We start from the raw sequence: 12,228 nt of genomic DNA, 5'->3' as shown, positions 1-12,228 counted from the left end.
ATAAGTCTGAAGTAACTCTACAGAACAATGCAGTTACTTGAGATTCACTCTGATGTTGCTGAAGTCAGAATTTGGCCCTTGTTTTGTAAGTTAGGAACTCAGATAATAAACCATCCACGCTGTATCCACTGTACAAATTCATTTTGGGGGCTAACTAGGCAAGCTTAAAGAAAGAGAGAGAGAGAGAGAGAGAGAGAGAGAGATGAACTTAAAAGGACAAGTTTAAGAGGTATAATAATCCTACCATAACTACATCCGTGTACTAGTCAATAATGTTTGTTACGATCCACTGGTATAAGCAATCCAGTATCAGTCTGAAACTAAGATTTCAGATTGCTTTCTAAAAAAGCAAACCATGGACCTAAATATCAGTGGAGATGGCAATATGCCAAATGTATTCAAGTACTTCTCCCTTTTTTGTTCTTTCCATTCAGACATACTAATACAAGTTATTATCTGTGTAAAATCAGTAATAGTGCTATATTGTCTGTGGTGAAATCTAAAAAGAGAGAAATTCTGTCTCCCAATTTAGCCACTACTTGATCAGTTTCAGAATTAGTAGGTAGGGTTGTTTGAACAAAACGACAAAGAAGATTTGAACAGGAGCCAGAAAATTCAATGCCATTTATGGTAGCACTGCTTTTTCACAACAGGCCTCAAGCCTTGCTAACTCAAACCAAATATGAAAGTTAAAAACTAACTCCTTCACACTTAGAAACCTAATTTACTCAGTGACTGAAAATCTGAAAGACGGCCAAGAACAAAAAATTGAGCCTGCTCCAAATAAAAACTAAGCAATTCCGTTTTACATGGTTTTAAGGAATACCACCAGTGTGTTGTAAGTTACTGTGAAAACTGAAAAGTGAAAATTGACTGAAGGAAAATACTATCACCCCATTTCACATGAGCCTACTCCCTCTCCCTTTTCTGGGATGCTGTAGAAAGGGTCAGTCTCGGCAACCTGAGACATACTTACTCCATAATTTGAAGTAACTGGCACCAATATTCCTATATTTCATGAGAAATTTGAAAAAAAATGTGTGTAGTAGTTCAACAAAGCGGACTCGTACTATCATGATTTGCAAGGAGTTGCAGACACACAACACTTAGATTGTTTTAAATGCGACCTGACAGTTTCAAAAGTATACATCAATAATTAGGTTTTATTATTTGGAACCAGTTCTCCATGAACCAGTTCAGTGTTTTTTGTGGACACCAAGCTTTCAGTGACTAGTGTCTGGTTGGTCCTTCAGGCATCCCACACATCCCCCCTCCTTTTCCCCCCGTCCGCCCACCTCAATCCCTGCATGGCAACCTGCTGCTTGGGTACTTCTCACTGCTCAGGTGGCTGGCGGGGATGTCCCTGCTTCTAAGTGAGGGACAATTACTAGGCCTGTGTGAAGTGATTAGTATTCACATGAGATTTGGATTTGGCCAATTCGGGGGACAGTGATTTGAATCACTGTCCCAAATCAATTCAGCTGAATCTGATTCGGAGATTTGGCTGCTGCCAAATCAGCCAAATCTCTGAATCACACAGGCCCATCCCCCACCTGCTCTCCCAGCCCCGCCTGCCCCAGCTCCGGCTCTGAAAAAAAAAGCCCGCACTCACCAGCTCCTGCCCAGCAGGGGGCGAGCCCCGCTGCCTCGTGCCACATGGGAGAGGGCTCTGCCACGAGCCCCCTGACCCAAGCTCCCGGCCCTTAAAAAAGAAACAAAAAACCTCGGGCTCACCAGCTCCTGCTCAGTGGGGGGGGTGATCCCTGCTCCCCCACATTGCCCCATGCTCCACGGGGGGCCTTACCATGAGCCCCCAGAAGACCTGAGGCTGCTGCAGCAGTCAATGAGTGTGGGGCTGTTTTCTTTTTAAAAGGGCTGGGAGCTGGGGTGGGCAGGACAGCCATGGAGGGGGGTTGGAGAGCAGACAGGGGTCAGGGGGCTTGTGGCAGAGCCCCCCATGCAGTGTGGGGCAGTGGGTAATTCCCCCCCCCCCCACCTGGCAGCACCTGGTGAGCAGGGGCTTTTTTTTTTTTTAAATAACCAGGAGCTGGGGCCAGGTGGAGCAGCCATGGTGGGGAGCTAGGGGAGCAGCTGGGGGGATGGGGTCTGGCAGGGGTCCCCTCATGGTCCCCTCCCTCCTCCCCTCCCCCACCCACTTACTTACCAGCAGGAGTCCAAGTCCAGCTCCCTGCTGCAGCGAGTGGGGACTGCCCAAATCACCAAAGCTCTCCAAATCTTTTCCAAATTGATTCAGAGAGCTTGAAATCAATTCAGACCTTTTAACTGGTCCCCTGATTTGATTCAGATTCAAAGATTCAGCCACCAAATCTTCCAAATCAAATCAGCACCCGAAACTTCGCACAACCCTAACAATTACCAATTAATGGGTCAGTTCACATTGACCAAACATGTAATTGAAAGCCATTCTGTGGTATTAAGTGCCAACTGTGCAGTGGCTCAGTTTTCCCTCACCAAATAATTCATGAAGGTTTACCATTAAAGGCATACCCACCCACCTACCAACTAACCTGGGGCAGGGTTGGGGAGGGACTGGGGAACTGAACTTAAGTAAGCTGGGGGGACCAATCTATGGCGTACGTGCTGCAAATGGCATGCGACAGATCAGGGAGGGAACAAGCAGCACAGAGGCATATATGGCAGGAAGCAGAGCATCAGATTAGCCAGGGGAAAGAGATTGGCGTGACACTTGGGAAGGACGTAGGGCTAATTTGTGGCACACCTGATAAAAGGCTGGCCCCCAGTGAATTAAATGGCTTTCTAGGGAGAGTCTTTTTCAAGCTGCAGCCTGAGGCAGAGACCTTGGGCAACCACTGGATTACCCAGTTACCTGGAAACACAGAATCAGGGATTTAGGCAGCACGCTGTTCCCACCTCATGCTGCCAGTTGGTGTCTTCCCTTCTCACTAGGGAAATCCTAAGGGAATTGGCCACTGTAAGGCATGCTGGGCTGGGTACCTATTCCCACCCCCTGGTGGCAGTTCAAGAGCATTGCAGTGCCTAAAACAGTGAGCACTCTACTGAGGACCTCTGAACCATGACAATGAACCAGCTCCCAATTGGTGACATTCCTGAAATGGTTTAGGCGTTGTGTGTGTCTGCACCCTAAATGTAACCAGTCCTTCAAATGGCTTGAATGCTAAAGGCTGAATGATGAAAAAGAGGTATGCTGTGCCTTGAGGTACTTCAAACAGCCTCACCGGAGCACATGCTAACCTGATTAGAGGACATGACCGGAACATGGCAAAGTCCTATCCACATTCCAAATTGTATCTGCAGCATAGTCACGTCAGCAGACAACCTACATAACTAAATGTACTAGACTGTTTATATGAACAGTGTACCTGCACCCTGATCTATAAAAGAACAGTGATGGAAACAACATTGTGTCTTTGAACAATGCCATAGTAGTGTCTGAGTGTCCCTTCCTCTGTCACAGCATGTGTTACACTAATAATAAGTAAATATCAGTCCTCATGTTTTTCATCTCCCAAGTGCTGTATGAAAAATAATTAATTCATACTTCATTTGTGGAACTGAGTCAACCATTTGTCTGCCATTTTCCTAAACACTTATGGAATTTAAAAATCTGAAAGCTTAAAAATTAGTCTTTGATCATACCACAATGTGGGTGACATGCTTAACTCTATGTTTGGGAACAGCCCCCTTGCTGTCGATTAATCTAATCATACAAAAAGTGAAATGTGCTTAAGTAATTGCAGAATTTGTGTCTCAATGAAAATAATTCAATATTGTATTTAAAATTATATAATCTTCAAAAAAATGCAACTGCAACACTGGTCTCTGGTTTTGTTTTATTAGAAATTCTATTTCACTATTCCCAGTATTTTATGTCAAAAACCTTTTAAGAAGTCTTTTACATCTGCTATATTGGTATCACTTGTTGAGAAGAGATTATTTAAATTTCCTACCCTTGTCTTCTCAAAAATCCCTCACACAAAACCCCACTCAACCACAGCCCCATTATGGAATAGGAGTTCATGGATGGTTTGGTGTATAGTGCAACACCTTTTTCAGAAACATTCATTTCTAAAATTGGCTTGCAAGGTTAAAAGAAAATTGCCAACTTTTTTAGGATCAAATTCAATTATATTTCCATTCAACAAGATGTTTTAAAATAGTTCAGGAATTTTTATCCATACAGTAAGAGAAAAATCATTACATTTCACTACGGATATCAGGAAAAATATTGTAATTCTAATGTTTCTAAAACAGCTATATAATTTATTTGACAGTTACTTTAAATCTTTTCTTTGGTAAAATGAGTTTGACAATACAAGAAAATGGAAAAAATGGCTTCCTCAAAAGATACGTTTGGCATTTGTTCACATTTAAGAGAGAACAAAAAGGCTATTTTTTCTTAATTTGCAAAATAATAATTCCCCCCATAGCTTTAAACAGATTTCAATAATATTGAAATCTTTAGTGAACAGTAAATGAATATTTTATTACTGGTTCCTTTCTGTAGGGTTGCTCAGAAGGAATGAGAAAGTAGCCTCTTATTTTCAACTAAGAGCAAGTTCATATTAAAAACTAGGTAAGCTTGGGGTCAGCAACCCTTTAAAACTTCTATTTCTATGCAGGTAGGAAGTGAGCTAGGAGACAATACTCCTTGCAATATGACAGTCATTTGAATGCGATGGCGGGAGAAGCAATAACGTAAATGCACTTACCTAAGTTGCTATATGTTGCACTACAAGGGCTCAGGTCAGAAGAATCTGAAGCTTCCTCCTTTTCTTCCCCTCCTTGTGGGGCATGGGGAGGTGACACTGGTATGACTGAGGCACTACCTCCATTGTCCTGCTTCACAAACACAGCTCTTGGAATACGAGGGGACAGATCTTCCACTGTGGTCTTCTCTGGCACTTGACTGAAACAAACAAAACAATATTCATCTGGAGACCAAAGCTATGTGCCTTACCCTACCAACAAAATACAGTGACGTGTTTAGCATAAAGCAATGAATTGGGAAATGGAAACAAAAATGCATCCCTTTTATCTCTTTACATTTTTCACAATTACTTTTCTAGCAAGGTTTTTTCTTGTTTAGCAGGCATTTAATTTTGCAAAATAGCAAAGGGTCACAGGATGCTACTCAATCAAGTATAGTCAATACATGTAATGTGTTTTGGTACAATACTGTATCATGTGACATCTGTGGCATTCACTGGACAGCACCCAGGATGAAGGCATTTTTATCAAAGATTTTGCTTCAATGGCAATTATACATTACCATGACTGTAGCCTTAACTTCCTAGGGAATAATACATCTTTATAGCTAGTTACATACTTGGCAACAATATAGGAATTATTACCCTTTGGAAAACAGACCAATAGTCCATTTAATCTGGTATCTTATCTCCTTACAGTCATCTATATAAAATAGTCTAAGAATTAAAACCCAGGCATTTATGCATCAAACCAATTAAGTCTCTGAGGACTAGCAGCAGTCCTTAAGCAAACTGTGAAGACTGACAGATTTAAACAAGGGTAAAACTGTGAAAATCAAATATTTACTCATTTAACAGGCCTGTATTTACTGCTTAAAGCTTAAAAATGCTGCAAACCATTTAGCAAAAAATAAGTAATATGCCCAGGTTTACCAATTAACTGCTGCCTACAGGAAAGGCTCTCCACCGCCTAGGATCAAGTCCTACATTTGTACAACATTGTAACTTTTAAAATGAAAACCTCAAGCTCATCCCTGACTTTGACTAAGAAGAACACATGAGTCTGTATCTTTTAAACCTCCAACACTGTGCTTGTGAAAACAGGCACGGCATCTGATTTTCCAAAGGAGCTTGTAATGTGTATTTACATATCACAAGGGAGAATTTTGCCTTTGGAGACCTGTCATAAATTGCAGAAATGTCTTTCTGTGCCTACCCACAAAACTGACAGGCCAGAGAGCAAAAAAATGCAGATTTTAAGCAATCTAAAATCCAGACTACAAAAGCCTAAACATGCCTGTATTTTGCATAATGCAAGATTTCATGTACCGTATGCACATGCTGTTTCCATTTTCACACTAGTGGAATTTTGAATGCAGCCTTATACGAACAAAAGCCATCAAAACATGTTAGTAAAATAGAGACAAAACGGCAAGTTTCAAAAACCTGCAACTTTAAATCACTTAGTATCAGAATTGTTGATCAATCGTTTTGCTCACATGCATGGGAGGGGTGCTGACAGCATGTTACATACCACACTAAAGAATAACCTAAGGCATCTCAAATTAAAACACACATTAAATCAAAGAAGCAGAAAAGCTCTTAAAACCTAAATAAATAGTTTTAAAGACTTGAGGTTATCCTACATGCAAACAGCTTATACATACCTGCACACACTTCTCCAATAATTTTTTTCTTCCCAAAGAAATTGTCTCTAATAGCTTTGCTTTTCTGATACTACCATGTAACAAGAATTCTCATATCTCATAAAACAATTTTAGTATTGATTGGTGAGATACAGAACAGTGTCATTCCCAACCCTAGACACATGCATGCACATATACTATATCTAAGTACAGAAGCATTTGGCCAAACAAAGTAAATCAACAGCTAGAGAGAAAGAAAAAAAAAAAAAAAAAGAGAAAAAAAATTAACTCACCCACTATACTCACTCACACAATTCCCCATTAAAGGAAATTCTCTCAGGGCCTTCTTGAGTCTTTTAATCATGTCTTGAAACTCTGGTGAGCCATTGATTCCACAGTGTTCTGGTGTGCTACAAGTTGTGCAAGCTGTGAGCAACAAGGCTGAACTCTGCACAGAGCGATATCACTTACTGCACCTTGCTGTTTACCTTACAGGGTTGGGCTGGGGGAAATGGCAAAATACCTTAGGGAGCTTACTGTGACCGAAACTCTGGCCCAGCCTTCTTAACTCTCTCACTGCTGTAGCAGAGGAAATAGTTTACATTTTCACCTGGGACACTATTCTATCATGCCAAATGTATTCTTAGCCCCATTAATTAATTAAGAAGAAATCTGAACTGTAATTATAACACCAAATGCGTCATAAACCTCCAAAGAGTTCAAACTAACCTAACTTTAAAAGCACAGGAAATATTTTAACTTCCATTCAAAGCAAGATTAGTATTTAGGAGAAACAACTTCCTTTACAATCACAGCAATAAGATGTCATGTCTTGATATTTAGAAGGAAGCACCCTGCCTTTATAGCTGAAACTATAAAAGGCAAGGGGTTATGAGAGATAAAGGTGAGATACCTGAATATACTGACTCAATCAGTTCCTGTATATTGGAAGGTCAGCTGTGACTCATCACGAGTGAAAGAGAAGTAGGAAGAGAGAGAAAGAAAACACCTCTTTACTGTTAATTATCCCACAAACATCAGACCCAGAACCCGTTAATATTTTTGCCTTATGTGAAAATGTAATTTCTTAAAAATGGTATTTGTTAGCTTTCTGGAAAAGTAGAACAGGTAAAAAAAACTTATTTGCCATAGCAATAACTGCTCTCTAGATGACTGCCTCTCTGAATTGATAAATCTCATTATTAGCAGTCCTTCGTGAACAAGCTGCTTTTTCTTTAAAACAGGGCCTGCTGTTTCTGGGTTCTGATGGTATAAACAAAGAATGCAAACCTATTTGCTTCCCAGTCCTTTTTAGGAATTGCCCTACAGACAGCAAAGGCAGGCAGTGCAGGCTTGCCATATAGACTGCTATAGTCATATTAATGAACCACAGTTATTGTAGTAACAGGTCCTTTTTCCTCCTTTGAGAACTGCTTTCATTCTTTCACCACCTTAGAGGTGGTTAACAAGCGGTAATGACCCTCCTGGAGATGGGAATGAGAAAATGATTATCAGCCTGTTTCCTGAGTTTGGATCAGATCTAGAGGAGATGTTTTGGGAGTGCTGGAGTGTACAGAACTCTGAGAAGGTGTATTGCATATCAGTGACGAACAATGCGAAAAAGAGGAAGTTCCTTAGACCTCTGCAAGTGCTCTGATATCCCACGGTGGCTGTCATCTGCAAGGTAATAATAACTGTGCATACCTAATTTGAGATAAGCTGGCCTGAGGGGGAGGGAGTAAGTTTTACTGATACATTCTAAAGCCAAAGGAATTTACAGATACCATGTGCTGGGACCCATAAACCCCCTGTTGAGACACTCTAGATACCTAAAAGTTGAAGCCAATATGAAACCAGAACTCCCATAATAGGATTAAGGTTTGAGGAATACTTCTGGCAAGGTAATGGCCTGACTGACATGGAAACTGGAAATCACCTATAACAGGAATTGGAAGTCAGGATGTAGGACCACAGTATATATGTTACTCACTGGCCATGTCTACATGCATACACAAGTACTAAATGACTCAGAGTTACTGCACAGTAGTGTTGCCAAATGGCTTTACATGACGCTGACTGTGTAGTAGCTCATCACTACTGCTTCACGCCATGTGACGTGCCTTGCGATTCTACTGCGCAGCAGTAACGAGTTACTGGGCAGTCAGCATCTCATGTAGACACAGCTACTGGCTGTGTCTACATGTGCAATTAATTTAAAGCAATAAACTCTGGTACATATTACGTCAGTTTATTGATCCTGGGCGCCACATTTACACAGGCACCCAGGACAGCTCAACATGCTGTGGAGAGGCTGGATGGGACACAAGGGTGCTCCAGTGCACCTCTAATCCTAGAAATTAGAGGTTAGTTTATTCCCTAAAGCATAAGAGTTTATAACATCTATCTTTTAAATCCTGTATAGTGCGATTTTTTTCAATGTGTGTGTGTGTGTTTAAACCCTTTAAAAGTTGTACTAAGTGCTTAATATCTAGTGGCAATTAGTTCTACAGGCTAATTATGCATTGCTTAAAGCATCAGTTTCAAATTTCCTCCCTCTTACCCCCCTTTCAGAACTTTCCCCTCTTCCTTGTCTTGTAAGAAAACACAAAAAGGAGTGCAGGATTTACCTCCTCTGTATCTATAGGAGGTTTTAAGTCCCTTCTTAAAGTTTTCCTCTCTAAACTGTCTCAAACTCTCCCATCTGTCTTCATGCAGAAGTCTCTCTGTATCTTTAATAATTTTTTGCCGACTCTCTGAATGTCTCATTGCTTTTAGAGCTTTTGGACTTTGTTAGAATAGTATTGATTTAATATTCCCACCAATCCAAAAGACATGGTACAGGACTTTCAATTCAGCTAGAGAACCTCCTCTTGAGTTCTTGTGGCTTTGATATCAGCTCTAAGTGGCTCCATGTAGGGACTTTAACCAATATCTTGGTCCCTTCCTGTACGACTTTCCAAAAGAACTTCCAACAGGATTTGAGGGAAAAGAGTAATAAGATAAATGGTACTTGGCAGGGGTGCTCAGTCCTATCTCTGGATAGATAGCTGGCATGCTTTCTGATGGTGAAGTAATTGAGCTGAGCTTTGTCCCACCTGCAGAACAAATAATACAGGACTGAGTCTCTGAAGACTCATTTATATTACTGACTGTATTTTGCCTGGTGAAGTCTACTAAGGTAATTTTTTTACCAGCTGATAAAGAACACTTACACTGAATTGAAAGGAAGTATGCGAATCCTAGATCAAGACAATACTATATTACAGTTAGTGAAAGCAGGCTTCGCTTTGGACCCCAAGGCACCTGAGGTTCAAATGATGTCTGCAATAGCCTGGGCACTGAAAAACTGGGGTTTTGTTTTGTTCTGTTTTTAAAGCAGAACAGAATCCAGAACAAAAAAGAAAAGGGCAGAATGAGGATGTGATATGCTGAGAGAGTGGTTTGGGGTTACATATGCCACTAAGGAAACTGCATCAGTGTGGTGGGGAAGTTTCTCTTTGGACCCCTAGGCACCTGAGGCTCAAATGATGCCTGTCATGTTATTTTCTGATTCCTTAGGAATGAACACTGCCGTTGACCCAAGAACCACTACTACTATTTTTTTTTTTTTTTTTTTTTTTTTTTTTTTTATGAAAAACACTATACTGGTGTTCTATGGAAAAAGCTCTTCACTCCAGTACCTGGAAGGCTGATGTAATGGCTACTGAAAAAAACAGTTGACAGAGGGGGCACAAAATGATATCTTCAGTGAACAGTTAACAAAAGGTTGCCATTCAAAGCAAGAGCCCTGCCTAGTTGTGAAGGAAGCATTAGACAAAGTCTCAGTGTTTGGATAATATGATCTATTCTTTGGATGTTTCCTGTATGTTGGATAAATAAAGACATGTACATGACTGACATGTCTACGTTCTGTGGAAGAAGGCTGAAGGTCTATGGACTTCACTTAAGTAACAATGATCTTGATCTAACTGATTCCTCTAAGCAGCAGTCCGTTGGCTGAATGGGTCATAACAAAAGAAAAATTTAACTTTAGCCACAGTGTGCTCCACCTTCCATGAAACTGGTGTCAGCCATGATCTTCAATCATGTAGCCTCCTGTGTCAGAGACAGGAAGCCTTACCACCCTGTTAAAATATTTCACACCAACATAAAAGAGCTTAGAAATCCTGCAAAGGGGCAGCACAGGGGATCCAATTTTAGATATGAACCAGACAATAAGAGCTGAGATCTTTGGTCTCTGTCTGTGACCAGTGTAAGCAGACTGTTGATTCATTTTTCACAGCACTCCTCAGTCAGAGTTGCTGTGACTGCTATGACAGAGGGCTCTTGAGGATGAAGTGAGTGAGGAAAGGTGGAGGGTATTGTACATGTTCTGTAGGGTAAAGAATATCTTTGTTTTACATTCCATTTTTTCCTTATGTCCCCTTGTAACTAAGGGTGCACCGATAGAAATTTTTGGCGCTGATACCGATAGCCGATTTTTAAGGAGGCATATCAGCTAATACTGATCCGAATTCCAATACGCAGCCTGGCAGCTTGCAGAGCGGTGTCCAGCTGGTAAGTCTGTTGTGATGGAAGGGGTGGGTGAAGGGAGGGGGTGGGTGGAGGGGGGCAAATCAAGGCCCCTGTGGTGAGGGAGGGAGTGAGGCTGAGGCAGGCACTGCCTAGCAGGGGCAGGGTATGGGATGGAGCTACGGCTTGTCCAGAGAGGGGTGTGCATGTGCATGTGTGTGGGGGGGGGACGGGGGGCGGCTCCTGCATGCACCCCAGGAGGGCATAGGGTGCGTGTTCCCCCTGGATCTGCGTGTGGCAGGGTCGGCTGCTGGTGCCATGGGCTGGGGCCAGGGCAGTGCCAGGCTCTTCCCAGTGGGGGCTGGGCTGGGCTGGTCTGTGCTCAGGGTGGGCAGCGGCAGCACTGGGAAGGGGGGCTATGGGGTGGGGAGGGGCCGCAGCCTCCCCAAAATTTGCTGTAGCCCCCCCAGCCCCCTCTCCCAGTGCCACTGCCACTGCCCAGACAGCCCCAAGCCCAGCTCAGCCCAGCCCCTGTGCAGTACCCTCAGTCCCACGGGCACATGCCCATGCCCTCCCGGGGTGTGCGCAGTGGTGGGAGCCACCCCCCTGTTCCCCCTGGACGGGCCGTGGTTCCGTCCCATGCCCTGCCCCAGCCCCACTCCCTCCCTCACTGTGGGGGCCTTGATATGCACCCCACCCCCCATGCCCCTTCCCTTGCATCACAACAGACTTACCAGCTAGACGCAGTTCTCCACGCTGCCGGGCTGTGTTCCTCACCACCTACATACTGTGCTGAGGCTCTGCGTGTGCCCAGAGCTTTTATTGGCCAAATTATCGGCCATACCAGGCAAAAAAAAGCTGATTTCCGATACAGTCAATTTTTTTTATATTGGTGCCGATCTGAGATCGGACCGATGTATCGGTGCACCTCTATTTGTAACCTCTTTTCTTGCTATCTTGGAGTCTGCACAGATAAAACACAAAACCTTGTCAGTGACTTCCTAGAAAAAAAACCTCAGCTTTCCAGGAACAGCAGGATTAATAACTGGACCATCAAACCAAATATTTGTAATCTATGAACACGATTAAAACAATTACCAGGATTAAAAAAAAAATAAATTAGTCACACTTATAAAGGTTAGACCAAGTCTCTGTACAGAGTCCTAAAAAATTAAAAACACCTTTCGGTTTTCAGAGAAACCCTCAAAAAATACTAATTCCATATTTGCTGGATTCTTTTCTAACCACAGTGTAGATAACCTAATGCCAAGGAGAGACAAAACTATCTGTGGATAAAACACCTGAGGGACCCGTAAAACAGGCTTACTTATTCCTCAGTTCAAGCTGCATATCCTGCAAGC

General features: G+C 42.4%; 1 protein-coding gene across 4 annotated transcripts in view; it reads right to left on the bottom strand.

Moving 5' to 3' along the window:
• Positions 1 to 12,228, bottom strand: part of PEAK1 (pseudopodium enriched atypical kinase 1) — a 199,584-nt gene that overhangs the window by 33,818 nt on the left and 153,538 nt on the right. For 3 of the 4 annotated variants that reach the window (XM_059714751.1, XM_059714752.1, XM_019477486.2), the window contains 2 exons: positions 6,649 to 6,765; positions 4,713 to 4,909 (listed from right to left, as the gene is read on the bottom strand). In XM_059714751.1, the coding sequence (XP_059570734.1) occupies positions 4,713 to 4,909; positions 6,649 to 6,765 (314 nt within the window). The remainder of the gene's footprint in view (positions 1 to 4,712; positions 4,910 to 6,648; positions 6,766 to 12,228) is intronic. The other variant, XM_059714753.1, reaches the window with a different exon arrangement.

Source organism: Alligator mississippiensis, chromosome 11 (genome assembly GCF_030867095.1).
Source record: "Alligator mississippiensis isolate rAllMis1 chromosome 11, rAllMis1, whole genome shotgun sequence".
In the NCBI taxonomy this organism is placed as follows: domain Eukaryota; kingdom Metazoa; phylum Chordata; order Crocodylia; family Alligatoridae; genus Alligator; species Alligator mississippiensis.
The sequence above is the reverse complement of the archived record's forward strand: the minus strand, read 5'-3'. Positions and strand labels throughout refer to the sequence as shown.